At 35.7% G+C, this 27,565-nt stretch overlaps 1 protein-coding gene across 2 annotated transcripts; it reads left to right on the forward strand.

Annotated features, from left to right (window-relative positions):
• Positions 1–26,932, forward strand: LOC113074131 (E3 ubiquitin-protein ligase TRIM33-like). 2 transcript variants are annotated; one of them, XM_026246863.1, is made up of 20 exons: positions 2–656; positions 5,028–5,146; positions 5,450–5,597; positions 5,966–6,098; positions 7,729–7,845; positions 7,998–8,112; positions 12,749–12,895; positions 14,260–14,377; positions 14,627–14,937; positions 15,370–15,543; positions 16,504–16,713; positions 17,106–17,232; positions 19,010–19,073; positions 19,269–19,419; positions 19,891–20,258; positions 21,974–22,097; positions 22,870–22,944; positions 23,741–23,893; positions 25,955–26,005; positions 26,186–26,932. In XM_026246863.1, the coding sequence occupies exons 1-20, from the start codon at positions 107–109 to the stop codon at positions 26,399–26,401; spliced, it is 3,471 nt and encodes a 1,156-aa protein (XP_026102648.1). In that variant the 5' UTR covers positions 2–106; the 3' UTR covers positions 26,402–26,932. The 2 variants fall into 2 exon arrangements, with proteins under 2 accessions (XP_026102649.1, XP_026102648.1); XM_026246864.1 differs by lacking the exon at positions 25,955–26,005 and having other exon boundaries at positions 1–656; positions 26,186–26,401.
• Positions 26,933–27,565: the final 633 nt, after the last annotated feature.

The following is a 27,565-nucleotide window of genomic DNA, read 5'->3' on the forward strand; positions in this document are numbered from 1 at the left end:
TAGTCTAGTTTATTCTCTGTGACGAACATTAGAGCGACGGCATGACGTCAAACTCATCGGATTTTCTAAGCGCGTCGAACGTCAGGCAGTTCAAAGAGGAGCAAAGATGGCGGACAACAAAAGCCAAGATTGTACGGAGCGCTCCGCAGATATGGAGGTAGAGGCTTCGGGAACAGATGACAACGAAGACGGCAGCTCAAAGGACCCAGAAGCCGTCATTTCAATCGACTCGGTCCCGAAGGAAGGAGCAGAGGAGCTCAAGTCTCAAGAGACCGATCCCCAAGCGCTGACGACATCAAGCAGCAGCTGTAGCGGCGGCGGAGCTACAGACGGAGCCCCAAATGCCGAGAGCACCGAGCCGCCGCCGTCGTCCTCCTCCTCCTCAGCGGACAGCACCGCTGCTGGCGCATCACCCGCTTTGGTTAACGAAATGTCGCCTCCTCCACCAGCATCCTCAACCTCCTCCTCTTCAACCCCTGCCACCCCGATAAACCTACTGGATACGTGCGCTGTGTGTAAACAGAGTCTCCAGAACCGCGACTGTGAACCCAAACTCCTGCCCTGCCTGCACTCCTTCTGCCTCAAGTGCATCCCGCAGCCGAGGCGAAAGATCACCGTCCCGGTGCAAGGGCCCCACGGACAGGACACTCGTGTTGGTAGGTTGGGAAAAGGGAAGTGAGGTTTATCAGTTCTGTCCCCGTCAATCCAGAAACGATCCATTGCTCAACTGTTTACACATGTTGGCATGTGCAGTCAGAATCGTATATGTGAGATCGCCAGCTGGGGCTTGGTGTTTAACCCATGCATATATGGTTATACCTACAGATTGTAGTATTCTAGTATACAGGTTGCTGTCAGAACTTACTAGTTAAGTAATTTACGGCTTAGCAAGTCATGTGAGGTTAGATGAATACCAGCAGCATATTCCCTTTGGTCATGTATTGATGCTGTAACCCCAGGGTTTTCAATCTGTTAGATGCCTTGGACTCCCAAATATGTGCAAAGTAGCCTACCCTTATCCTAAAATCTTTAAGGTAGACGTATATTTGTATGCATAAAGATCCAATTTATACTATGGAAAATTATTAGGATAAGTATATTTAAAATATTATTTGGAAGTATTTTAGTTTTTATTACTTGGCAGTATTTAGCCCCCCACCCCTGCTCACCATAGTACCATTTTCTTTCTTTCTTTCTTTGTATTTACATTATTTTGTTTTGCAATTTATGCTATTGTTTATGTCACAAAATATATTGTTGCAAAAAAATCATTTATTGTATATATATATATATATATATATATATATATATATATATATATATATATAGATAGATAGATAGATAGATAGATAGATAAATAGATAGCACATTTATAAAATATATTTATATAGCGGTATGTATCACAATATGCGATTTTTAGTGCTGTCAAACATGAATCACAATTAATTGCATCCAAAATAGAAGTTTTTGTTTACAAAATATATGTGTGTACTGGTGTATATTTATGATGTGTATATATAAATACACAAACTTCATGTAGTGTGTGTATATATATATATATATATATATATATATATATATATATATATATATATATATATATATATATATTTATTATTATTATTCTTATTATTATTCTTATTATTATTATTATTTACTGTGTGTGTGTGTGTATGTGTATATTATTTAATATACAATTATTTTATTATATGTTTCCTGTGGCTCAAGTTGTTGAGCATGGCGTTAGCAGCGCAAGGTTGTGGCTTCGATTCCCAGGGAACACATACTAGATAAAAAATGTTAGCCTGAATGCACTGTAAGTCGCTTTGGATAAAAGCGTCTGCTAAATGCATAAATTTAATTTAAATTATATTATATATAAATATTTATAATTGATATATAAACAAAAACAGATTTTTCTTAAATATATACATGCGTGTGTGTATATTTACACATAATAAATGTGCACAGTACACACACACACATTATGTAAACAAAAACTTTTATTTTGGTGCGATTAATTGTTAGACAGCACTAGCGATTTTAATTTGTTATATTGAAATGTAAACTATATTATTACACAGCTCTTTATATAAAATAGAAACCTAATGAGTCATGTGTATTGATGATCATTTGATGCTGTTGGTATGTTTGTGCCATCGGGGTAACCAGTGAACTAATTCGGTTTAACACACAAGGTAACTAGGATAACCAGTCAAGAGGATGTGATAGGGCAGGGGTCACGGCCTGTGACCTCAGATCATCTTCTCATTCATGCACAATGGTTTTCTTTGACTATATGCACTGTGTCATCCCAAATTCTGCATTCTTTGCTTGTAAATCATGATAGAAGCAATGCTGTGGTGATTGATTTGTGATGCAAGGATTCGTTTTAGCATGGTTTGTTGGAGCGTTATCAGTGTATTGTGTCATTATTGGTTCAGTTGAGATATGAGATGATCAGTCTGATTTTTGGTCAATGCACATGTTTTGCTGTTGATTCCTGAGTGCAATGTATTATTCATTATGCATGCATTTCTTGTAATAAGTTAGCACCATTCACTGTAGTTAATAATAGATGAACTCTGCGTTAGCTGCAACATGGGATGCTATTTAAATTTTTCTGAATTTCACCCATATCAGTGATCACAGATGAATATTTATATACCCAAAGGCTTTGATACTTCACTAAGCCATCTCTTCACTGTTATTGAAAAATGCCGTCAGATCAATAATATTCGCATATCACATCAGTGCTCATTACACTGCAGCATATTTTGTCAGGCTATAAGATTAAAAATAAATTTTACTGACCAGAAGTAGTATTACAATTTAGGACAGGTTTCAATGCAGTGATATAAATTTGTACAAAAATTAGTTTTTGCATTGTTAGGTTTCTTGTAACATTGTTTTGTATTGAAAGAAATCACAAAAGTCATGGTTTTAAACTGTGTTTCCCAAATGTTGATAGCAGGGATGCAAAAGCGACTATCCCTATATTTGGAAAGAAAAATATATCAACTCGTAATATTTAATTTGATGATCTAAAGTGGATGATCAACCTTTTCTGAAGGCTAAGCCCTCCATTTCAGTGATAATTTGTTGAAACATTTCTGAAATATTACATTTTTGTGTTTTTATGTCTTAAAACGGTCATCATTTTGGACTATTTTTAATTAAAAAACATTTTTTTTTTAAATAAATGATGCCCTAAACTTGCCCTAAGCTGTTATTTGTTTGTTTTTGGATCAGTAATTGAAGGTTCCTTCACTTGCCAGGATTGTTTTGGGCTTGTAGATGTTTTATTAAGGTTCAGGAGGAGCTAACTAAGAGTTAAACAGTGTGACTCATCACAGAAACTGACTGAGAAAATTTCGTGACACTCTTTGCTGCTTGTAGAATCTCAACAAGCACTTTTTTTGTACCAGAGCATGTTGTCTAACTAGAGTTGTCAAACTGTTATTCTCAGCTTGACAGTAACAGTTTGCTCTGTTTGCTTTGCTTTCAGACACTTCATGGAGCCTTTCCTTGGTGTTCAGAGCAAATAAATTCTTTATAAAGAAATGTAAACACCAGCTACCCATTTTTCTCAATTTACATCACGTTTATGAAATTTAACAGCTCATAAGTAACCAAAATTTCCATTATGTGCTCTAGTTTGTTAACACTAGCATATGAACGTTATGAATTTTGCTAGATTTAATCTTTGCTTTGTAAACTTAAATATTAAAGAGAATGGTTCATAACCATTGGTTTTGAATAAGGCATTTTGATTGCATTACAGGGCTCTGCATATGAATAAATGTGCCTCGGGCAATGCATCACTGCCTCCAGTTAATATCAATACACAGTAACTCAGCTGTGAGTTGCACTGTGTTTCATTGCAGTGTGTCTCCAGCTGCTCTCACCAGCCAATCATCAGCAGGGTTTGCAGCTGGGTGCTTAGACGAAACCGGCTGAAAGCAGTATGAGCCAGTGCAAACTGGCTCAAACTAGTTTGGACTGGTTCTAGCTGTGGCTTTGTGGGGGGATTGATGGGCTGTCAGGGAAAAGAGTTGGGGGGGGTGTTGCATGTGATGAATGGGGGAGGGGCATGTCCAATCAGTCAATATGTTTTCAAATTAAATTAAGATGAAATGAAATTAGTTTTATGAATAGATCATTATTTGTGTTGAAATGCTGCTGCAAGATGGATACAAAGAGCAGACTCGTCGTTATTGCGGTGGATGGCAATAATAACTAACAAAACCTTATGAATTATTGATTAATCAAAATCCATCTTGGATTTTAAATGCATAAGAAGTCAGCATTACTGTGTATTATTATGCACCCTCTACAAAAATTCAACGTTCCCTATAGGAAGGATTATGTGTGTGTATTCATGAGAGAAAAACCTTGTGAAGACCGTGAATCTGTAAGTTTTATTTTAAGTTGCATAATTTATTTTAGTTGGAAACAAAAGGTAGAAAGCAGAAAGATGTCAACCGTTTACATGATGATGGGTCAGTCCCATTAAAGTGCTGATTATGTGCAGATTTTTTTTGTGGTTATACTAAAAATACTTTTGTCATGGGTTTTTCCGCAGTTTTGTGTCTTCTCAAAGCTTCTCAGTTGCAATTAAGGATGTGTCATGATGGTCAGCTAGTCTACTAGTCCAAGTACCATCCTTTGGCTCCCTGTCTAATTGCTTACAAATGACAGAATGTGGCTTAAATAAATGTGATGAATGTGACACGATTGACACTTATATTAGGAACCAAGTCATTGGTCATTATTTTACTTTTATGATTTAAATATTTTTTTTCGTGTTTTTTTTTTATTATTTATTTATTTTTATACACTTTTTGTCTGTCTTTTATCTTCCGGTAAAATATTATAAAGTTATTGTCTAGAGATTCAAGTGAGGATTCAGTAGTTGCATGACTCTCCTGTATGGTATAAAAGAGTGAAGCAATCTTCTATTTGTTTTCCAGGCTTTTCTAACTCTGTGTTGTTTTGCTTTGTTTCTTTTTTACGTTTTTGTGCAGTGAACGTCATGCGTTGCACGGTGTGCCATCAGGAGTACAAACAGATTGACATGGTGGACAATTACTTTGTCAAGGACACTTCAGAGGCCACAAGCACATCGGTTGAGAACTCTACACAGGTCAGTATAAGCCCTGTGATATTGATTTAACTAAAACAGCAGTTCTGAAATGGCTTTTAAATACAAATGCTGCATTAATCAGTAACTGATGTAGAATTAAAGCAAGTGTCCAATACATGCATTTTAAAAAGTTGTTTTGTTGAAATTGATTTAAAATTGATTTAAAATCAGATTGGAAACCTGTCAATCAATTGGTATTCACACCCCTAGATTAAACCTTGCTTTATTATGTTGCATGTAGTAATTCAAGAGTCTTCTAGACATTATTTTAAGAGATGTCATCCTTTATTTGCTCTGTAACAGGTTTGCACCAGCTGTGAAGATAATGCCAGTGCTATTGGATTCTGCGTTGAATGTGGGGAGTGGCTCTGTAAAACCTGCATTGAAGCTCATCAACGGGTCAAATTCACGAAGGACCATAAAATACGAAAAAAAGAGGAAGTATCTTCTGGTATGTGCTAAATGCTAATTCTTTTCAATTTTTGAACTGATTATATTTGCAAGGCAGTTGCAATATAATTTTTTTTGTTACGCTAAAAGATTCAACTTAAGTTTTCAGCAATGCTATGTTGTGTCTGTTTTGCACATGTAGCAGACTGAATCGTAGTGCAGTTGCTATGGCACCAGACAGAGTTTTGAGTGAGTCGCTTGCTCAGCCTGTACTGTTTCATTAAAGCTAACCCACTTAGTTTCCCTCATTTGTGATTGCATTTGGCAAAGACCATATGAGAACATATGGCAGTCATAGATTGAGAGAATAGAGGGTGGAGGGAAGAATGAAGCAGCAAAAGATGAATGTAACTTTGGTGGTTCTTGCAGAATCGGTTGGGACATCAGGCCAGAGACCTGTCTTCTGTCCGGTACACAAACAAGAGGCCCTCAAGCTCTTCTGTGAGACATGTGACACTCTAACCTGCAGAGACTGCCAGCTACTTGAACACAAAGAACACAGGTCAGCCGCACCACAGTGTTTACAGTAACCACACAACATCATCATCTTCATCTGTATTAAAAATCTTCTGGCAATGTATGAAAGTGTTTTTGAACAAGAAAATTACACAAATAGAGACCTAGGGGAAAAAAAACCATGGCATTAAAGGAATAGATCATCCAGAAACAACAGTTTGTACCTCCAGAAAAGATAGAAAAATGTAAAAGCACCTTATTACATTATAGGGATGTATGATATATCGGCCACCATATCAGTATCAACCGATAAATGTTAATTTTAATGTTATCGTTATCGAACCGATAAGAAAATTTTGCCGATATATTAAATAATGCATTATTTCTTGCAGAGGCACTTAAGATGAGCACAGTTCGCCATGATGGTTTTTAAATGCTTGAAATATTATTGGAATCACTTTGAAAAGTTAAATACAGCGAAGTGCAACATCGGTAGGGCAAGTCATAATATAATAAAAACGTTACTGTTAAATAATGTTATGGAATCTTTCTACGCCCGTGTTTAAGTGCCTTGTTACTGGAAGAGTGCATTCACAATCGAGCTGCACCTTCATGCCCAGCAGGGTTAAGTTCGCTTGTGCATTTGCAGACTTTTATGCAATTATACATTTCTATATTGTGTTTATTTTATGCATATAGGTCTGATTTATCACATATAGAATGTGTTTGGTTAATAGAGGTTAATAGCTAGAGCGTTTAATATGTTAATAATACATATTTAAGGTGTAATATTATGTTTATACTGTATAAATATCTGATTAATATCATATCTGATTAATCTAATATATGATATTAGATCCAATAATATATGATCACAGTGTGAACAGCAGTGAACAACATAAATAACTAGCAAAACTGGGAATGTCATATGCATAACAATTAATGAATTCTTTGGGTTTATTTGCTGTGTTTCAGCATGTTGTTATGGGAAGAAGACCCTGACTAGCGTGTAAATTATTAGTTAACCTGTTAACTGTCACTTGATTTAACATGATTTTGATGTACCATTTACATGGTAATGCAATGTCTGATTTTAAAATGGGTTTTAAAGGATGAGTTTTGAAATTTTATGTTTTCAAGTGATATATAACTTCTGATGATTTCTAAAATGTGATAGAGAAAAAGGCAGCGAGGAAGTCTTTTTTTTTAAACAGAGGTAAAAACTCCTTTTGTAATGTAGATTTCTGAGGGTGCACTTTTGTCATAAATTAATCTATTACTTTTCCTACATAATTTTTAACAAAAAATATTGGAAAAATATGTATTTGGGAGTCTTAGACCTTTCCAACGATATATAGTTTGTCAAGATTAGATTAGATTTGATAGTAATATAGTATAGTCAACGTAGGCATCCCGTATACGGGATTTATTTTTATATTATATTTATATTTATTTGTAAGGCTGCTTTATGTTCGATTTATGTTGAAGTGTTTAATGGCTTTTAATGTTTAAAAATATTTGGATTTCGATTTATCGGCCAACATATATAGGTTAACGGCTTTCATATATAAAGAATTATCGGTTATCGGACAATTTTCATATCGGTGTATCCCTATAAGATTATATTCATCTCTACCATCTCTCTCTCTCTCTTTTTTTTTTTTTTTTTTTACCAGGTACCAGTTTCTTGAAGAAGCCTTTCAAAACCAGAAAGGCATCATTGAGACATTTATGACTAAGTTGCAAGAGAAAAGAAACTTTGTGGAGTTTTCTGCATCTCAGTTGCAAAACAGGTAGGACTTCTGTTGCATTTTTACCATCAGTTTTATGTGATGAAATTTCTAGATGTTGATTTATCTAATAAAGAAATGTGCCTGTACATGATTGAATGCTTATTTTCTATGCACTTTTTATGAGCCATTTTAATGTATTTTTTCACCTTTAGAATAAAAGAAGTTGCCGAGACGCATAAGAAGGTGGAACATGAAATAAAAATAGCAGTCTTTACTCTCATCAATGAAATCAACAAGAAAGGCAAATCTCTGCTGCAGCAGTTGGAGGTAAGTGTACAGGCTTCAAGAAGCCACAAATACTTAATTTCTTAAAGTCTGAAATTCCAGTTAAAAGATGTTTTCACAGGCAGCTAAGATATATAACAAATAACTGAGAAAATGGTGTCTGATTATGCACACATCTTTTTTCATCTAATTTGTAATGCAAACGCTTTTTCATCATAATGCGCTTGTGAACCGGATCAGATGAAATGACATGAAATAAAAATAGCAGTCAATCAATCTTTATAATAAAACAAGGGTTTTAAACTTGGGACTTGTTACAACTTTAAACAAAACTACCCATTTAAAAAGGAAAATTTGAAAAGCCCTTTATGCAGAGGCACAGATAACTCAATTTAGATGAAAGCGTTTGCTAAATTAATAAATGTAGATCATGTGATGCAAGTATATCAAAAGTTTTGTTGATGAAGCTGTGAGACTAAAAATAACAACAAGCTTTCAAGATGTCATGTTTGTGGTTCATTTATATTTAACATATAATAACACAGTTGGTTAATTAAATGATGCTTGTATTGAGAGATGAAATCTGATCCTGAGTGGTTGCAGGTGATGCATTGGAGCAATATGGTAATTTTAGATGTAAGCAATAATTTGTCTCCGCTAACCATTTGTGACTGGATCATCTCAGATGGATGTTAATAGCTATTGCAAACAAGGGCATCGTGTTTTTCAAGTAACCACCTTGTGTGAATCTTATCACATGCCATAGATCTTGCAAATTACTGTGGGGGAAGCTTTACTGAAGGTGCGAATTGGAGCAAAACTGCTAGGGTATGAATAAAATGACACGAGTTAAGAAATGGATGATGTAAGACAGAAGTATGAACCTCTCTGGACTAGGGCTGTGTATTGCCAAGAATCTGGCAATACAATACATTTCACGATACAGGGGTTGCAATACGATATATTTTAATATACATATATATATACATTTTAAATTAAAGTGCTTGCAGGATCCTTTAATAAAATATAAAAAACAATATAAAAACATTTAAAGCATAATCTAAAAAACCAAGCCTTGTGCATTATAAAGAATATAATACAGTTGGTTTGATACCTTTATCTCAAACAGTGTCAGTTTAATTAAAGTGGGTACAGTATATGTTGAAACAGTTGAAAAATATGGATTCAATAATTTAGATAAAAACAATAAAGGCATAATCTGAAAAACTATGCTTTGTGCATTATACTGAATAATATTCTGTATATTTTATAGTTGGTTTGATACCTTTAGCTCAAATGGTGTGGTCATTTAATGGATTTATATTATTGCATACATAAAAATGTGTAAAATTATTATAAAACACATTAATAGTTAATTCAGAAAACGGAACTGTTCAGTAACAGGGATGTTTTTCTGAACATTTTAGCATTGGTTTTATATTATAATGTCAGGGTTGGATTAGAATTGAATATATTAAATTGTTTAATTTAAATAAATGGTTCATTGTAAAAAAAAAACAAAACAAAAAAACATTCCCCCTAGAAATTAAGCCAATGTAAAGAACATAGACTTATGACTATCCGAGTTAGTTTGGGCTCAAAACATAACCGCCTTAAAGAGTTTAATTGGCAAAAAAAAAAGAATGTCTAACTAACTTTCCGCCGTCGAAAACCGCAACGCGAGCCGTTTCTCTCATTTTATGGGTGTTTTATGCAGTTGGTGCGGTGCTTGCGTTGCGATTTTCGACAGCTCAACTCAATTGACATTACCACAAAAGCCCAAATGACAGCACACTTCAGATTTGTACACCGAAACATGAACTGGGAGAAATTTTCATCCTCCATTACTAGCTGTGAACTATATTAACACTAACATTAGTGGTGTGCTCTAAAGGGCCGGTCACACAAGACTTTGAACGTGCTAAATTATTTCGGACGACGCTGCGAATCTGGGCGGGAGCAGGTTATAACAGTAAACCCCCCCCCCCCCTCCCCGTTATCACAACTGATTAATATATGCTTGTACTGTGTATTCTGCGATGGCGTCGAAAGGGTCTTATTATATAGTACTCTCTGTCTCTCTCTCTCTATAAATATATACACAATAAGAAATAAAAAAAATGATAAAACGAGTCCTCATTCAAATGTACCATCTGTTCCTGTTTCCATTGACACTTTTAACTTTTAACTTTTTTTTAAAATAATCTTTTAAAGATGTATTCTATAAAATAGGACGCTGCGTTACAGCTAAAATTAGCGCTTCCTTAATTTTTGAATGTCTGTACAGAGAGGTCACGCAGTGATGTATCGATCTTCTACTGGCCCCACGTCTTCACGTGATGTGAATTCGCATAAGCTTGCGTTTCCGGTCTGACGCATTCGCATGTGTATGAATGGAAGTCAATGGAATGAAAAGTGCACTGTGACCACCCCTAAATACTAGCTAGTATTTCCTGTCACTCATGATTTGTTCAAAGATAAAGACTGCCATCTAGCAGCCGGGAAATAAACTAGAAATGAAACAACTGCCATGGAACTTGTATGATGTATGATATATATATATATATATATATATATATATATATATATATATATATATATTAGGGCTGTCAAAAATAGCGCGTTAACGACGTTAATTAGTTGTTTGTTGTTAATTACGTCAAATTTTTTAACGCATTTCACGCATGCGCAGTGTGACAAATTATTCAGGTCAGGAAAGTTTCGTCGATCTCTGAATTCTCAAGATAGTAAAAACAGCAGCGAGCGCCGCGACAAAAACACAGAAGAAGCTTAAGGTTTTACCCCAGTTACTCTCAAATACATTCATGCCAAGCTCGATAAACATCTTTTTTGCATTTTTACTTGGTTTTACTGGCACTTGAAGCCTTCAGAACGTGAAAATATCGATCCTAAAGTATTGTGGCAGAGCAAATGAACACCTCCCAAAAACAAGAGTGCTGCTAACGTGATGGTGGCGCATGTTTGTGTTTCTGAGTTCATTCTTTCGAGTTTCTCTGTGCATAATTTCGTAGATATGTGGCTATATTTAACCACTGATAACTCTTACACTATCTGTAGTTAAATGGCATGGTTTGATATAGTGCTCAGGTAAATTTGATCTAAGTAAATGTTAAACTTTTGAAATTCAGAAAAAAAGAACCACATATTGATGAATCAATACATGAAAATTATGTATCTGTGTCCTGTTATTTATCTTTCTGTATGCATTTCAGAAAATAAAATGTTAGGATTCAGGTGTAATTGCAAATAGTGATTAATCATGATTAATCCACTGAAAATTCTGATTAATTTGATTACAAATGTTAATCATTTGAAAGCCCTAATATATATATATATATATATATATATATATATATATATATATATATATATATATAATTTTTTTTATCGATATTAAGTTTTTGAGACTCGATACAGTATCGCCAAACAAAATATCGCAATGCGTGTATCGATATTTTCTTACGATTCAACAATGTATCAACATCTGAAGGACAAGAATGACATGTTCAAGGAAGAGTTGAGACACTGAAGACAGATGTTTGAGAAAATGCAGCAAATGGATTGCTGAAAGGGGAATTGCTGTTTGTCAGATACATACAATGCCTTCCTTAATGGCTCAACCCAGTTTAGCCCCAATTGGCACCTTTTACTGCAATTCACACCAGCAGAGACAGATGGCTGGCTGTCTATACCTGGTATAAACGTGGGTCATTTGTGTCAGCCTGTGAACTGATTTCTTGAGAATCGTCTTCTGACTCCAGACATCAGAAACTGCCCACATTTAATTTCCACTGCCCTGAGAGCAGAACAGTGTCATACCGTGCTACTTCACTGCCTTGATGTTCTGGCGAGGTGTTGCAATGAACACAATTCTTTTAGATGATTTTGTTTTAGATGGATTGGGTATAAAGTGAGAAAAAAAGTGTACATGACATACATGAAAACAGGATTTTCAACCTTAATGTGTCATCTTACCACATTGTACATTTCAGTGTTGTTGAAAAATAAAACCATTAAAATCATTTTAAAGCTGTAAAAAATAAAGCTGTAAAAAAATATGTATGTGTGTGTGTATATATGTGTATATGTATATGTGTATATATATATATATATATGTATATATATATATATATATATATATATATATATATATATATATATATATATATATATATATATATATATATATATATTGTGTGTGTGTATATATATATATATGTGTATATATATTATTGACAAACTTTTCAATAAACTGCTTTGGGACTAAATAAATTCTAAGTACTAAAATTGCTTAAGCAAAAACTGAAATAAAGACTAATTTAAGATAAGAGGAATTAAGTAAAACAATAAAAGTGACGAAAGTGCATAACATAATTGCTAAAATTAAAATGAAAACTGAAAATATAAAAATAAAAACATTCTTAATACTTTCATAAAAAATAAAAAAATACACTGATTGTTTTGTTTTATCTAGTTTTGTTTTGCACTAGTCCAGTTCTTGTTGTTCTGGGAACTGATCACATTATTCTGCTTCTCTGCTTGTCACATTAATGGTTCCTGGTTTGGCTCTAGCAAGTTCATCATTCTGAGGCCCAGAATTTCAGTCGTTCATAATATTCTTCTCTTCCCTCTTTATTCCCTCTATCATCATGTAAAGAGTGTGACCAAAGAGAGGAGTATGAAGCTGCTCAACCAACAGAGGGACATCAGCATCCTGGCCCAGCAGGTCATCCATGTGCTCAACTTCACCAACTGGGCCATCAGCAGTGGAAGCAGCACAGCCCTGCTCTACAGCAAGAGACTGGTCAGCCGCAATTCTCATTTCTCTAACAAAAACACCCATTTACTTTCCTTTTAGGTTCTGTTTTTGCAAATGTCATACGTATTGGCACTACACCGTCCAACAATAACAGTTCTGTCTTTGAAGATGCCAATTATATTTAAAACAAAATCACTTCCTTCATTTTAAAGGGGGGGTGAAATGCTCGTTTTCACTCAATATCCTGTCAATCTTGAGTACATATAGAGTAGTACTGCATCCTTCATAAATCCAAAAAGTCTTTAGTTTTATTATATTCATAAGAGAAAGATAGTCTGTACCGATTTTTCCCGGAAAAACACGACCGGCTGGAGGCGTGACGTGTGGGCGGAGCTAAAGAATCACGAGCGCGAATAGGCTTTTGTGTTGAGAGCATGTGGAAGCTGTGACATTACCGTGAGGGAAAACCCATCATCCAAAACAAACCATGGCTTACAGTCAGATTCAGCCGTTTATTTATGATCCAGAATCAGATCCCGAGGCTGAAACTGAACGAGAGCAGCAGCAGCAACGACTCGCTCCGAGCAGGGCTCGAACCCGGGTCTCTGGCATGAAAGGGGAGGCACTAACAAGGAGGCAGAGATATTTGAAGCAGTTTTACTCACCGCCTGTGGTTCCAACACACGATCGTGACCCTTTTTCCTTGGCATTGCATCATCCTTAAGAAATAAACTATACCCAAATCCGTCGTCAAACTGGGCCTTGTTTGTAAAACAAGCATCTTCGAAATGCAGGGAACAAACAAAAACACTTGCACAACTCCGTTGATGCTCTGTAAAAATAAACTCCATCCACTGGTCCCTTAATGCTGTTTTTTTTTGGTAATCTGTGCAGGGTTGTCTTGCCCTGGCAACCAAAAACACACTTCTTTTGTGACTTTTCGCGACGCTCTCGCTCTGATCAGTGAATCGCTTTGAGCAGTGAAATGTCTGTGCTGCTCAGCCTCGCTATACGGGAGCGCGCGCTCTTCCGGCAGAAGTGGTCTTAGGACCCATATAAGGAAATTCTGCTCCATCTAACGTCACAGAGCCATACTCGAAAAAAAACTTTCCGAAACTTGTGACAAACCGGAAGGAGTATTTTGGGAGCAAAATTACTCCTTCAAACGTACAACTTAATTTTTGAAACTTTGTCCATGTTTAGCATGGTAATCCAACTCTTTAACAGTGTAAAAAACTCAGTATGCATGAAATAGCATTTCACCCCCCCTTTAAAGGACGTTGTTTAATCAGGGTTTTAACCTTGTTGAAATCAGTTATTTAAATGACAAACAGCATTGCAATAATAGACTCTTCTCTCTTCTGTGTCTTTTTTTCATTTGCTTTGTTTGGACTTTCTCAACACTGTAGATCACATACCAGCTGCGTTTCATTATGAAGGCCCGTGTGGACCCAGTACCTCAAAGTAACGGAGCAGTCCGCTTCTTCTGCGACCCCACCTTCTGGGCCAAGAATGTGGTTAACCTCGGTATTGACTTAACTGACTAAACTGGCAGCAGGAACCTGTTTTTATAGCACACTGAGACTAAAGGCTCTTTCGCACCAAGTTTAAATTTGGATACAGCAAACATGCATTAACTAGATTTTAAAATTGTGTCTGAAATATTATATTACGGTTTAATTTGATTGTGTCTGAAACATCATACTACAGTATATTTTTTTAATTTGATATTTTATAGTATATGGATTGATGACTTCTCTCCTTTTTTTTGTCCAGGCAATCTGGTTATTGAAAAAGTGCCACATACTGCTCCTCCTCCCCAAATGATGGGCAATCAGCAGATCTCTCCCAGTCACAGCCACCCCGGTAAGCACTCAGGACAGATCAACCTGGCCCAGCTGAGGTTGCAGCACATGCAGCAGGCTGCAATTGCTCAGAAGCACCAGCACCAACAGCAGCAGCAGCAGCAACAACAACAACAGCAGCAACATCAGCAACAAATTCAGCAGCAGATGCGCATCGCCTCACAGATGTCCCAGCATCCCAGACAAGGAGGGCCACCACAGATAACTGGTATACAGCAACCGGTACGTTAAAGAATAGTTCTTTCGTGCTTTCCATGCATGTCTGGTTTATTCTGGTATAACTGGTGGACCAGTGTAGATGTGCTGTTTCACTAAGAAATCTATAAAAAGCTGCAGAACCTGGTTGACCAGCATTTTTTTTCAGTGAAAGTTGATAACCAATGAGGTCTTTCTGGTTAAGCTTCATATTTGTCTTTTAACATTGTCAAAAAGTGGTTCATCTTGCCTTGTTTTTTCCTCTTTCTCAAAAAAAGAAGATTCTTTTTTTTATTTCTATCTTACGATTTGTTCAGAATGAATGTCAGAAGAATTACATTTAGTTTATTCTTATAAATATTTGTTGATTTTTTACTTATAATCATCCGTGTTATTCCTGATTATATGAGTTGTTCATGTAAGGACCAGGTTGTAATTTCTTTCCGTCTCTCTTTTCAGCCACCAAGGCTCATTAGTATGCAGGCCCTCCAGAGGGGTGGGGTTAATGGCTCCTCCCACATGTATCCGCCTCATCACCTGCGGATGGTATCAGGGCAGAACCGCATGCCTTCGGCGCAGCCCCGACTCAACGGGCAACCGTATCCTATGATGCAGCCTCAATTACAGAGACAGGTCAGTGCAGAGACTCCGGCAGGTCATATAGCAAAAACCTAAATTTTAAGATTCCACTCGCTTTCCTTACTCTGTTTTTGATCTCTATTAGAATAGAAGAAATGAAAGCAAAAGCAGTTGTTTTAAAATATATAACCTATTTTTCGGACTATAAGTCGCACCTGAGTATAAGTCGCATCAGTCCAAAAATACGTCATGATGAGGAAAAAAACGTATATAAGTCGCAGGACCAGCCAAACTATGAAAAAAAAAGTGTGACTTGTAGTCCGGAGAATACGGTATATGTTTTTATGTTATTTAGGGTTGCGAAAGGGTGGTACATTTCCAGAACCTTTAAAAAAAAAAAAAAAATACTGAAGGTTTCCATAAAATTCTGGAAATGTTATGCCTCCTTAATAAACCTAATTTTATTATGAAACAATGTGTCTAAAACCTCATGCTACATTATTTTTTATTTTTTACTCTTTATTTTTTAAAGCATGTGACAGGCTGCTGTATTCTGTATTTTTGTAATGCAGTAATATTTTAAAATGTATTAATATAAAAATTCATAAAATAAGCATTTCTGATTATTTAATAAATCAATAAATACAAATGTATGTTGTTTAATACTTTAATCATTCAGGTTTAACACATAGTGTCATCATTAAGTAGTGAGTTCTATTAAATGCTCATTAGTATGTAATTATTTCTTGGTGCTTCATACACATTATTCTTATTCACACTGTAATTATATTTATAAAGACATTCAATGTCTTTAATATTGGGCTTAGTGTAAAATGCTTTTCTGATGTCAAAGTGGATATCATTTTTTGAGAAAAAAAAAAAAAGTAAAATTTCCTTGCCTTTTACACAAAAATAATTTAACAGCATATTCCACATGAAAAAAAGTTAATTTAACTGCTTTATGAAAATATTTTTGCCATTTTCGAACACCTTTCCCTTTTTTCCCCTTCATAGCACTCTAATCCAGGGCATGCTGGGCCTTTCCCTGTGGCGTCGCTACACAACATTAGCGCTGCCAACCCCACCAGTCCCACCAGTGCCAGTATGGCCAATGCCCACATTCACCGTGGCCCCACTAGTCCTATTGTCGGCCCCATAGAGCTCATACCATCAGTCACCAACCCTGAAAACTTGCCCTGCCTGCCTGACATCCCTCCCATTCAGGTAACTTTACTATTGCATTTTCTTAGACTGAATGTCAAATGATTAGATGTTGTGGTATGATTTAGTAGATATAAATCTGGCCTGGTAACCCAAAGGTTGTAAGTTCAAACCCCAGAAAGCATGATCATGAGGATACAAATCTAATAATTGGGTGGAAATGTAATAAAGGACCTAAATATAACAAATTTTGAGCCTAAATGCAATAAAGGTTCTAAACATAATTACGTTTAAGGCACCTAAGGCAACGAGACAAAGACAATCCCTATGCTTGGATCTGCCATTATTGTTTTTCATATAACAGACGCTTCCTCAACTGAAACAAAATTAAACAAAGCTCAATTGATTTAGAGCTCACGTGTTGCAAAAACAAATTTTGGTTTTGTAATTTTCAGCTTGAAGATGCCGGCTCGAGCACACTGGATAACATCCTCAGTCGATATATTTCTGCTAGTTCATATCCTGCTGTCGGCCCCACCAATCCCTCCCCGGGACCTTCAACGCATTCTCCAGGATCATCAGGTACTTTCTTGGTGAATTCGTGACATGACTTGTTTGGCTTCCAAATGTTCATATCATTTAGTATTCATTTAAATATTGACAAGAAATATTCATGCAGATTAGCATTTGGTATGTACAATATTATATATATTTAAATAGGCCATACTCGTCATGCTCTCAGTACTTTATGGCATGAACTCCTACCCTACTGACCTGGGTTCAAAAGCAGTGCTAGTTGCCTGGCATGTTAATGCCTGCTCAATGCCTCTGGTTCCGTATGGCAAAGTCCCCATCCAACCACATGCACCAACCCTGGGGCTCAGGCTGCATTAACCCCACAAGCATCAGTGCCATATGCTACTTCACCACACAACCTTATGTGCCAGTTCACCAACAACTTCTGCTAGCATAAGTGCATTTCACCATTATTAATGTTCTGATCACAATTATTTGAAATTACCATGATTGCAGTTCCATAGATGTTATTGGTAACTAAAACTATTTAAAATCATATTCAGTAATTGAAGTAAAATAACATAATTATTGGATAGAAAAAAAACTGAAATAAGTTCAGTTAGAAGTACAAAATTACTATTACGTAAAAGAAAATGACAAAGCTCAACAAAATTGCTGAAATGAAAAAATAAAAATATGAAAACTAAAGCAAAATGACAATAGTAATAACTTACCGCTATATTATAGAAATATTAACACTGTTGTGCACTTTATAAAAGAAATGGTTTGATGAGGTAATGTTTCATAACTTTTGATATTAACTCAGCCAACCCACACAGCAGATTTAAATGAAATGTTTTAAACATTTTTATTATTTCAAATATAAGTCATATCATTCTACACAGTGCTTTTTTTTGTTTACACAAAGCCTTTAGTTAAAGGCCAACACACACTGCACAGATGGCATTTGTTGCTGTTGATTGGAGTTCGTTTTCACCTGACTAAATGTGATCATGTGCATACTTCACTTAAAGCAAACTTCTCCCATGGCCACTTTTATTTTTTTTTGCCATCTTTTCAAATGAAAAAAGACATGCAGAGACATTAATAACAGTACATTTTTGACTGTGGTTACACTACATGATCATCCATTTTTCCCCCAGTCAGAATTACACCATGTTTACACCAGAACCAATTATAATCATTGATGCTGTCTTCACTGGATGTGGTGCGGTGGGACACTGCAAATACCATACAGTAAACTGATGCCTGGTTCTATTTATGATGTACTGACGAGTACAAGTGATTTTCAACGGTCGCTTTGTCACATCCAGTGTTCAGACAGCGTATAGCTGTCGCGGTGCAAAGTTTGTCAGTGTCTGTTGGAGGAGTGTGAACATGACTTGTTTGTTAGCATTTGTCTGTGCGGTGTGAACTGTCCTTAAATCATCCAATTCGTAAATTATTTATATTATTCAAAGTGAATACTTTTGTTCTTTAAATGCAATTTCTTATGACACTTAATTGGCATCCAGAATTGTATATTCATTTTAGAAATAAACCATCGGAATATATATATATATATATATATATAATTATATATATATATATATATATATATATATATATATATATATATATATATATATATATATATATATATATATATATATATGAAGTTAATTATTTGGCAGCTTTACAAAATTCTGATTAATTTAGCATTTTGTGGATCTTGGAAATCGACAGAGTATGCATTATTAAAACTTAGACTCTATAACAATGTCTGCTCATTTTCTAAAGATTTAATTCTTTTAACACTCTCACTGTGTCTCTTTCTCTCTAGGTTTATCTAATTCTCACACTCCAGCTCGTCCATCCAGCACGTCAAGCACTGGCAGTCGGGGCAGGTCTGCATTTGCATTTTTTACCTCACAGTCATTTATGGTTTAAAAAACACGTTATTGTTTATTTTCTTTAAGTTATATTACTTGCAGTTATATCACCAGCTGTTAATTATAGATTAGAAACTGTATATCCGAACAAAGAGACATTGCATGAAAAATTATTTGTGTGTTCTGTGTTTTGCTTATGTGTGTGTTTAGTTGTGGGTCAGCTGGTAGACCTGGAACGGGGAACACGACCGTTGACCAGGTGAAGGTCAAACAGGAACCGGGAGTTGAGGAAGAATGTAGCTATTCTGGAGCAAACGTCAAAACAGAAAGTTGTAAAGATGGCAGACGGAGTGCTTGCATGGTATTTACCTTCAGCTTTACAGTTTCTTTCCCTTATTTAACCACTTTTTATTTTGAGCCAGGCTTCAGCACAGTTGTAGTATATGCAGTTACACCTTATTTTGTGTTCTTGTAACAGTATAATCATAAATAATCACAGAGTTATTTTAATTAATATACCTACAATAGGATTAGGTTTAGGGTTTGGTTTAGGGTTTGTTGCTTGTAATTATGCATTCGATTACTGCTATTACTATTTTAAATACATGTAACGAGGACACAGTAAAAGAGATCATTTGCAAGAAAAATTAGCCAAAACCTAGCCAAAGTTCATTGAGAATGAAAGCATGACTTTTGCCTGTAGTATCTTCCTTCATGCTCTTTACAATAAAATATGAATAACAAGGGTCTGGGTCCCAAGAGATACAGTTTGATACAGTTTGTCTCATATTGTTCAATGTCTGTCTTCTGTTGTTGTTCTTCCTCAAACCAGATGAGCAGTCCAGAAGGAAGCGTAACTCCCCCTCTTCCTGTCCTCGGCTCTGTGTCCACCGGTTCAGTCCAGGACATTTTAAGAACACTTGGTGAAAATGTTAAATCTGAACCACAGAGCAATCAGCGCTCGTCCTGTACGAACCCAAACTCCAGCGCACCTCTAACCAATGGGACCACCGAGTCGAATGGTAGTCAGCAGGTGAGCACCGCTAACGCCAACAACCAGACCACGGTAGGAAAAGAAGATGACCCGAACGAGGACTGGTGTGCCGTGTGTCAGAATGGAGGAGAACTGCTGTGCTGTGATCGCTGTCCTAAAGTCTTCCACATGACCTGCCATATCCCAACACTCAAATCTTCTCCCAGGTAAAGAATGCAGCCTTAGTCATTTATACAGATGATGCAACACATTTGGTTTGGCCTTTAATGGAGTTATTGTGTAGTACATCTGAGCTGGTACCTGAAAGGTTATAGGTTTGAACCCTACAAGGTGCAAGTCGTGAACTAGTAGCAATGTGTTCTTGAGCACAACAAATTAATCCTAGGTGTCTGTTATTTCGATTAAAAGCAGATCATTTGCTATTCATTATCTAAATATGGAGACTGACTGACAGAAAATTTCAATAAAAGCTGATTGTATTTATTTACATCTTTACATTTGCTAATCAGCAAGTGACTAGTATTTAATTTTATTTTATAACATCATTAGGTGTGTGTTAAGGAGGCAGCCTTATCAGTGGCACACGAGATCCGATGACGATGCAAGTATCGTTGGATTTTAATGGTTTCGTTAGCCTATCCATGTGAAGTCACTAGATGCAGCGCTGCTGCTTTGTTAATTATTAATGTTGTAGGAAAAGAGAACATCAATGCAGAGAAGGTCTTGTTTACATCAAAACTGAAACCAAGCTGTTGTTACAGAAAAAAGAAAGAAAGAAAACATATCTTGAGATTTCATGCTGGGTTTTTTCCCCATGCCACTGCAACTCATTTCTGTGTACTCTGTGAGATTGAATTAAACTATGCATACATGCACAATGCTGTTTTGCTTATAGGTGTTTAAGCAACTTAATAATAATTGGTTTATAAACATTATTTTTAACATTAGCATTTTTTTGACAGAATGTCATGTCATCTTATACTTTGAAAAAAGTGCAGTTATATTTTGCTCGATGCGCCCTCTTGTGGCCTTGGGAGAGAAGCCAAAAGCTTTTATTCACCCTAACTGAAACTATGCATTTTAAATTCTAATTAAGTTAAAATTTCATATTTAGTTTTTCAGCCATTTTGACAGCACAGATATGGAGCATTTCTAATTATAAATGACTGTTTTTTTTTTGTAGTATTTATTATACATTTATTTTCAAATTATTTTATTTTAAGGTTTTTTATTTATTTATTTTTGAATTAATTATTAATTTATGTATTCAATTAATTTTTATGTCATTTAATTTATTTTATTAGTAGTATTATTTGGTTTTTAAGATGACACCAACAGCATATTATTTTATTGAAAGTTTTACATGCCATGATAACATTTCTATTCATAAATGAATATTTATTTTAATTCTTTATTTTATTTTGAACACCAATTCTATGATTCTACCAGCAGCATTTCAAAACACATAATCCGTCTTAACCATTCGACTTGGCACATTTAGAGGAATGAAACCAAGGGTACTGATCACACATTTACACTGCCATTGGGGTTAGCATAGCCTTAGTCCCCTGGTTGATATAATATAAATTTTAATTATACATTTAAATATTTTATTAATTAAATTTCCTTTTTTCCTCAGGTAAACAAAATGAGTACAGAAATAAATAACTACTTTTTTTTTAAGCCAGACATAACAGAGAGGTCATTTATATATTGTAGTCATAAAGTTCAGTAGCATAACTCCTTGTAGGTTAGCAAGAGGGTGGAAAATATTCTTGAAAACCTGTTTGTGGTGTCAGAAACTTACATCAATAAGGGACTTCAGGTTAAACAAACATGTATGATCCATTCCCTTTAGGTTTTAAGGCTTTAATTCCTGATTTTTGTTTGTTAAATTATGTGTTGTACTTTTCTGCCACAGTGGAGATTGGATGTGCACCTTCTGCAGAAGTCTCATAAATCCAGAGATGGAATACAACTCTGATGACGACCCACCCAGTAAGAAGGACAAGAGTGAGATGGCAATGAGTCTGGAGGACCAGAGAGTGAGTCACGCTGAGAATCAAGTCAAGCCACCTTTATTTATATAGCGCTTTATACAATACAGATCTAGTTAACATGGGCTCTGCTGACATTCAGGGCTGTAGGTCATCTTTAGTGCTGATCCACTATCTGGTCTGGGTCTGTGTGGATACAGTGACCTCGGAATTAGACTGAAACAGACTAATATTAGTGTAGATGCCATTCTTCTTACGGTGTAACGAGCTGACCTAATTAATGCAGCTAACAATCCTTTAACGGATTTGAATTATAGAAATGTGAGTTATGTGTATGACAGGTTATAGAGATGGGTCTTTAATCTACAAAGAAAGTTGTGTTTTTTTAAAGAGAGGCTTAAAAGCAGCCAGTTTAAAGGATTTTGGGACACATATCCTAATGACATTGGCAGATTAATAATATTCAGAAGAGGATCTATGACTTCTGAAAGCAGACAAACACAATCATTGTCAGAAAATGAGTGAAGGATGGGGAGCACATAGTACTTTACCTCTAATTGGTAGATTGGCACAGATAAATTGCTTTTATGAGTTTTGTGTGATTTATTTTATTCCAATACTACATACCAGACACTATATAATGTAATATACCATAAATTAGATGCAGTGAGACAGTAATGATGTTTGGCTCTAAAATATTTGCTAAAAATGTGAACCTGAGTTTACTCCGCAATCATGGATAAATCTCCACCACAATTTGTCATTGCACAATTGCAGATTGTTAATGGTCTCTTCTTCTCTCCTCTCCCTGTGTTTTTAGCGTTGCGAGCGCTTGCTGCTGCATGTGTTTTGTCATGAGCTCAGTACAGAGTTCCAAGAGCCTGTTCCTATAACGGTGAGTCTCCTTCACGCAGACATTTCTGATGAAGGGCAAAGCTCAGATGTGTAATTGGACCATTGCTCAGTATGAGAGGCAATATTTAATGTGCTGCCTCTCTGCTAGGTCATTAACACTACTGCAATAAAGCTTCTAAAATAGTAACATGGCTCACATGTACATCTGTAGTGACTCCAGTCATCTGTTTGCAAACATGCATTGAGTCTATGGGCCATTTCCTGCTGTTATTTGTCATAGCAGGGTTATGATTCTTGTGTAATTACATTACTGAGTGGATGCAATAATGCATCAAGCTGACGGGTAATAACAATGATTTTGTAATTATAAACCCCTCTCACTTTGTTCTTTTGAGACTACTTCACTTCTTTCTGTAGATCATGGCTCTGTTCTAAAACCTAGATTAATTTTGGTAATTTTATAATGTGTCATTATTAGTTTGTTTCTATTTGACTTATTTTTATTGCTGATTTAGTTTAGTTATTTTAGTACTTCTTGTTTCATTTCTTTGTAAATGATTAGATTTTTTAAAGTTTAAGTTTTGCATTGATTTTTAATGACTTTAGTTTTAGCTTGATCAGAGAAAAAAGGCTTGCTGCAATGCATTATGGGCCTAAACTACAATGCTACCTATGATTTTGGCTAATACTAATAAACAAAAGCATAAGTGTTTTTTATCAGGATGCACATATAAAACCTATACATGTTGAGTCAATGGGCAAATGATTTTAGTTTTGGACTATATCTCCATGTTCAACATTACAGGTTTAATGCTAAAGCCTTGATTTCTCTCCAGGTACCCAATTACTATAAAATAATAAAGCAGCCGATGGATTTGACCATGGTAAAACGGAAACTGCAGCGTAAACATCATCTGCATTACAAGAGCCCTAAAGAGTTTGTGTTCGACGTACGCCTTGTCTTTAGCAACTGTGCCAAATTTAATGAGGTGAGTTCGGGGCATGTCTTTAACCTGTGTGGGGGTGGGATGGGATGTTGCATGTAAGAAATGGGTATTTGGAGAGTATGAAATTACACTAAAGCAACACAGCATGAACATGTGATGGGCTGCATGTGTTGACTGCCTCATGGTCACCAGTACTAACTAATCAAATAATGGTTTGAGTCAAGCTGAGCATTAATCTGCAGCTGGAAATTGAGCTTGCGTTTGTTGTAATGCTAACACACTTTGAGATGTTTCACTGCATTGAAGGGATGTTTATTTAATGTTGCACACAGTGTTTTTGGATGATACATTTGATTATTGTTCAGTATTTTTATTAGAACAATAAAAATGACAATCAAATGCATGATATGAATGGCAGTTTTGGAGTCATCAACTCTTTCTGACATTCATTCAAGACCTCATGAAGCAAACGTGACAATTGCAAGTTTATGTATTTCCTGTTGATAACAGAAATTTGGGTGGGTTTTGAGTTGATTTTTTTTTTAAATGACCCACATACTTTAAGTTTTACTTAATTTTGTCAGCTTTTAGCATTAGCATCATATTGCTAACTTTAAAGCAAACATATATGGAGTAAAAGCCATAAACCATTCAATCATTTCGATTTCATGTGGTCTTGAAAGTGTGTACATTTTTAATGTTATAATTATAGTTTTTGTTAATATTTTAAATCCATTTTTTATTTTTATATTTTCTGTTTTCATTATTTTAGTAAGTTTTTATAATAGTAGTTTGTTGTTACAAAAATGGATTTAGTTTGTCAACCTAAACTACAATAACCCTGCTAAGTTATGTTTAAGACATAATTTTTTGCAATTTCGTTGATTATGACATTTTTTAATGTTGCTGCGTGCGATTAACAGCATATCTCAGTTATGCCAGTAATTTTACATCTGCCATTTTAAATGTTGTGGAAATACATTAATCAAATTAAAGATGTGATCATTACACACTGGATATTATAAAGATTTTTCGGCTTCTATTTACCAAAGGATGTGTATGTTCACTTCAGGTATTTCAGTGGATGGAATTGGTCTGTTTGGGGTGTTTGGGTTCATCACAGTGGCCAGTCACAGTGTGCTTGAATTGTACAAATAGGGAGTTTGTTTTGGCAGAAAATTAACAGTCATATCCTCTAAAACACCCTCATTATGAACTGTAGCACTGCCATTGTGATGATTACATAGGGTTAACGAAATGTTGTTTCTGTCTGAAGATTACTTTAAAGTGATAGACATTTTACTGTCTTTGCAAAACTTGATGACTGTGTGGCATTCATGTCAAAGAAGCACGTTATTGTGAACCATCTTTTAATTTTCTGTAATTTTTCCATCCAGTTTATGTCAGTTGGACTGAGTTTGGGTCTGTCAGCATTACTGGCACTTTTTCTTTTTCTATTTCTAATGCAAATCCCCCTATAGCAGGGATAGGCAACTCCGGTCCTGGAGAGCCACTGTCCTGTAGAGTTTAGCTTCAGCCCTCATAAAAACTCACCTGCCTGTATCTATCTAGTAATCCCGAAAACACTGATTGCCTTGTTCAGGTGTGTTTAATTAGGGTTGGAGCTAAACTCTGCAGGATAGTGGCCCTCCAGGACCGGAGTTGTCTATCCCTGCCCTATAGGTTTACTTCTTCTTGAGTATATAGAGGCCGTTTGCTTATTTGATTTGATTTAATGGTTTATTTAAAAGGGGACAGTGCAATTTCATAAAACACATGAACAAACATGGTTAAAAAAGCCAGAATTAGCCAAAAGGCTATTTTTCATCTGTAGTCCCCTGGCCAAGATGTGAAAAAAAAAAACATTAAAATACGAACAAGAACATTTACAAGTCTATGGCAAATTGACTACAATATAAATGACACTGACCTTCTAACCGAAAGGCATTTATTATGAGCAAACTGAAAATTGTGCTCCTTGGACATTTTTAAAGACAGATGAGGCTGTGACCTCACTGTGTGGATGGTATAAAATCTTTCTTCCCCCTTTTCTTTTTGTATCTTTTTTTTTTTTTTTTTGGGTGGTGTTGTTGCCCTTTTTAGATGTCTCGAATAATCCAGGTTTATGATGAGGAGAAACAGAGTAATGTTCAGGTAAGATGTTTTGTACACCACACTGCTGGCACCCAAAGCAGCCAAAATGGGTGATTTAACCCTTTCTGTGCTTCTCTTCTCCTCCTCCTCACCTGTTCATCTCTGGGCCTGCATTTCACCTGCTCTTTCCTTGCCTTTCCTCACATTTCCACACTCTTTCCCCTCTCCTCCATCTCCTAGGCCGACTCGGAAGTGGCAGAGGCGGGCAAAGCCGTGAGTCTGCATTTCGAGGAGAAACTGCTGGAGATTTTTCCCGACCAGACGTTCCCAGTAGTCTTGGAGAAGGAGGTACAAGCGGAGGCCGATAAGGATTCAGAAGACTCTGACGATGACTTCGTACATCCGAAACGCAAACGCTTAAAAGTGGACACCGAGAAGCTGTCGCACTTCAAGTGAAGGAATGAGGAAACGTCTGCGAGAAATAAAACTGTCTTCCTCAAGCTCAGTCTTATTTTGCTCTCTGAAGGGTGGGATAACGCTGGAACTGATGCGATTCAGATGCCTCGTTTACTTCATGTTCTCCCAAACCCAGACGATCCATTGTACGTACAGCGTGAGAACTTTGAAACGTGCATTGTGGATGTTGACTTCATCAGAGGATCGACGAATTAATTGTTGGGTGTCTATGAAGACACTTGTACAGATTTAAATAGTCTTGTTTTGGTCTGATTTAGTAAATAACATGTTTTTCTTTTTTTCTTTCTTAAACTATTGAGTTATTATATTTGTAAATCTATTGTGAATGATACTTTATAAATGATACACTCATCTCTCCCTACTGTTGTATGATAAAGTTTATCATATATGGCCCAACTGTTTCCTTTGCATGTGTATTTTCTTATTCCTACAGTTGAAATCCCTTCAATAGGGAAAGTTTGATCTTTATTTTCAATAAAACGGTGACCTCTGGATTGTTGGAAACTTTAATCGTAGACCCTTTAGCTCAAAAGATGCATATTAAATGGACGTCTGTGCCACCTGACAAAAGCCAATACAAAAGTACTTTCAACATGCATTGCTTATTTCATTCCAATAATGTAAAAATACAGTATTGCCAGTGTTACATTTAGAATGGTTACATCCTTAAATGTTGAGTAAATGTTAGTGAATTTTTTTAAATGCCTAATTTATTTTCTTTAATTTGAAATCAGACAAGTGCAAAATGTAAAAAGCAGTGTTATGCAATTATAAAAGCATATTTATTATTATGATGATTTTTAAATAATTGGTGCAAGAAGTGGCATACATTTAGATGAGTGAACTATAGAATGAAGGTAGATTTGAACTAAGGTTGAACCATGTTCCATGTCAAGGGTAAGTGTCAGAGTGAGAGGCAAGTTGTCACACATGAGTTTTATAGATATTATTATTTACGTTTCACAAAAGTTAGATTTTTTTGGTGCTTCAAAATTGGTTTAATCGGTGCATAATTTCTCAATAACTGGTTTCAAAATGGAAGCTTACTTCATGGAAACATGTTTCCAGAAATGCTCCACCTGTGTTCAGTGAACTGTATATTGTTTCCTGGGCAATAATTTTCGAAAGCTTTTTGTAGTCAAG

This window comes from Carassius auratus, unplaced genomic scaffold (assembly GCF_003368295.1).
Source record: "Carassius auratus strain Wakin unplaced genomic scaffold, ASM336829v1 scaf_tig00013767, whole genome shotgun sequence".
NCBI lineage: Eukaryota > Metazoa > Chordata > Actinopteri > Cypriniformes > Cyprinidae > Carassius > Carassius auratus.